The sequence below is a fragment of the Thalassophryne amazonica genome, chromosome 14, assembly GCF_902500255.1.
Source record: "Thalassophryne amazonica chromosome 14, fThaAma1.1, whole genome shotgun sequence".
NCBI lineage: Eukaryota > Metazoa > Chordata > Actinopteri > Batrachoidiformes > Batrachoididae > Thalassophryne > Thalassophryne amazonica.
In genome coordinates, this window is record NC_047116.1 from 97,554,138 (window position 1) to 97,556,182 (window position 2,045).

The 2,045-nt window shown below is 44.4% G+C and overlaps 1 protein-coding gene across 1 annotated transcript in view; it reads left to right on the plus strand.

Moving 5' to 3' along the window:
* The window catches only part of dnajb11 (DnaJ heat shock protein family (Hsp40) member B11), a 441,748-nt gene continuing 439,703 nt past the window's right edge, over nt 1-2,045 (plus strand). The window contains exons 1-2 of the mRNA XM_034186574.1: nt 1-177; nt 370-526. Coding sequence (XP_034042465.1) covers nt 104-177; nt 370-526 — 231 coding nt within the window. The 5' untranslated portion in view covers nt 1-103. The remainder of the gene's footprint in view (nt 178-369; nt 527-2,045) is intronic.

Sequence of the window (2,045 nt, forward strand, 5' to 3'; positions counted from 1 at the left end):
TTCCTGACAGCAGGAAGAGAGCGCGCGTGTATGTGAGCTGGACGCGGAGCCGTCGGCTGTTTCTGGTTCTGGTTCTGGTTCTGGTTCTGGTTCTGTGGGCTCCATGGCGGTGAAGAGGATGAACGTTTGCACCGTGTGCTGTCTGTTGCTGTCGGTGGTCGCCACCGTGCTCGCGGGGTAAGTGTCGCTCCACACGTTCCCCTCTGATTGGTCCAAACGCGCCGCGTGCGCGGACCGGCGGCCGCGTGCTACAGAAGGCTTTAACCCCCGCGGACCGGGCCAGGGACTCGACCCTGGCCGGTCTCGGGCTGTGGGACTCTGTGATTGGCTCTGTGTCGCTAGCCTCACTGTCGACCTTTGACCTTATAGGCGGGACTTCTATAAGATTCTGGGGGTGAGCCGCAGCGCCTCCATCCGGGACATCAAGAAGGCTTACCGTAAACTGGCTCTGCAGCTGCACCCCGACAGGAACCTGGACGACCCCAAAGCCCAGGACAAGTTCTCGGACCTCGGCGCGGCTTACGAGGTGAGCACGCGCACGGCGCTCCTTTCTGCTCGGGACGCGCTCGCTCTGATTGGTCAGCTAGACCGTGTGGCTGCTTCTGATTGGTTGTTGCGCAGTAGCGTGGCCGCCGGGAAACGCTTCTGTGTTTATGACGTTCACATCAAAACCACAGAGACAGATTCTGAGAGGGTTTAAGAGACAGAGGATTAAATCCAAATATTAGATTTTAAAAAAAGAAACTAAATAAAACAGGGACTGAATGAGAAACTGGTCCATTCAAAAAATCTCCTTGCAAAAGAGCATCATCATATCAAAGCATTTAACTCTGAATAATAGCTCCATAAACTTGGGGATAATTTTTACTAGTATGTTAAACCAAAGACTCTTTAAAGAAACTTTTTATGTTGTTGTTTTTAAATCCAGAGGACACTGAGAATAAGCTTTGTGTTGTTTTATCCCCAGCAGCAATCATTTTAATGTTTTTATGGCCAAATGAATCTCCTCTCCCATGCGACACACAGCTCATGATATTTTTGAAAAGATCTCCATGTTGGCACACCTGAGGCTTTAGTTACTCTAATAATCGTCCTAAATACTAAACTGGCAGCAGCCATTCCCCTTTTTCATGTTTCAGGATATAGTTAAGATGGCTGTAATTAAATTCATAGTTAGTTTATAAAGTTTGTTGACATCCAAAAAAATCTCATTATTTATTCATTTATTTATTTTTTCAAAATACTAGTCTTTGGACCTTTTTTAAATGTAATATTAAATCAATGTTAATTTTATTCTTAACACAGCCATCGGCACTATTCCAAATGTGCATTTCATTATGGCTCCATGGTAATGTTGCCAATTTCTTAAGCCCCCTTTACACAGGATGATGTTCCTTTTAGAAATGGGCATTGATTCAAATTTCAAGAATCAAATCCATTCCAGTTCTTAAGATTCAGAATCGATTATTTCGAATCAGTTTGGTCCGATATCAATTTTGGGTTAATGTTATTAAAACTTTTTGAGCTGTTATATGACTGTCTAGTTACACAGGATATTAATACTGTTTCACCAAATTTTGCCTTCAAAATGCAGGCAATAGTGTTTCAGAGTTATAAATTAAAAAAATTTCTGGGGTATAGTTGTCCTGGTCTCCCCTGCAAAAATCACGCCTGCAGCACTTGCTGCAGCAGGAAAACACAGCTATTAGAAAGGTTATCCTGCAGCAGGAGAACGCAGCTCCCATAGTCCACACTAGGGAACCTTCATGCGCTGTCCCATGGAAATGCCACATTATGAGGAATTGGGGGGGGAACTACGGTGTGAATTAAACAGGGCGATTTTCTTTTCTTGCCTGTAACAACAGTCTTCGTAGTCATGATTACGTGTTGACTAAATGAGTCAACACCCCCGAGTCACACTAACTGCCAGAATGCTCGTAGCACGGGCCGAGGCGGAGGATTAGCAGCAATCTTCCATTCCAGCTTATTAATTAATCAAAAATCCAGACAGAGCTTTAATTCATTTGAAAGCTTGACTTTTAGTC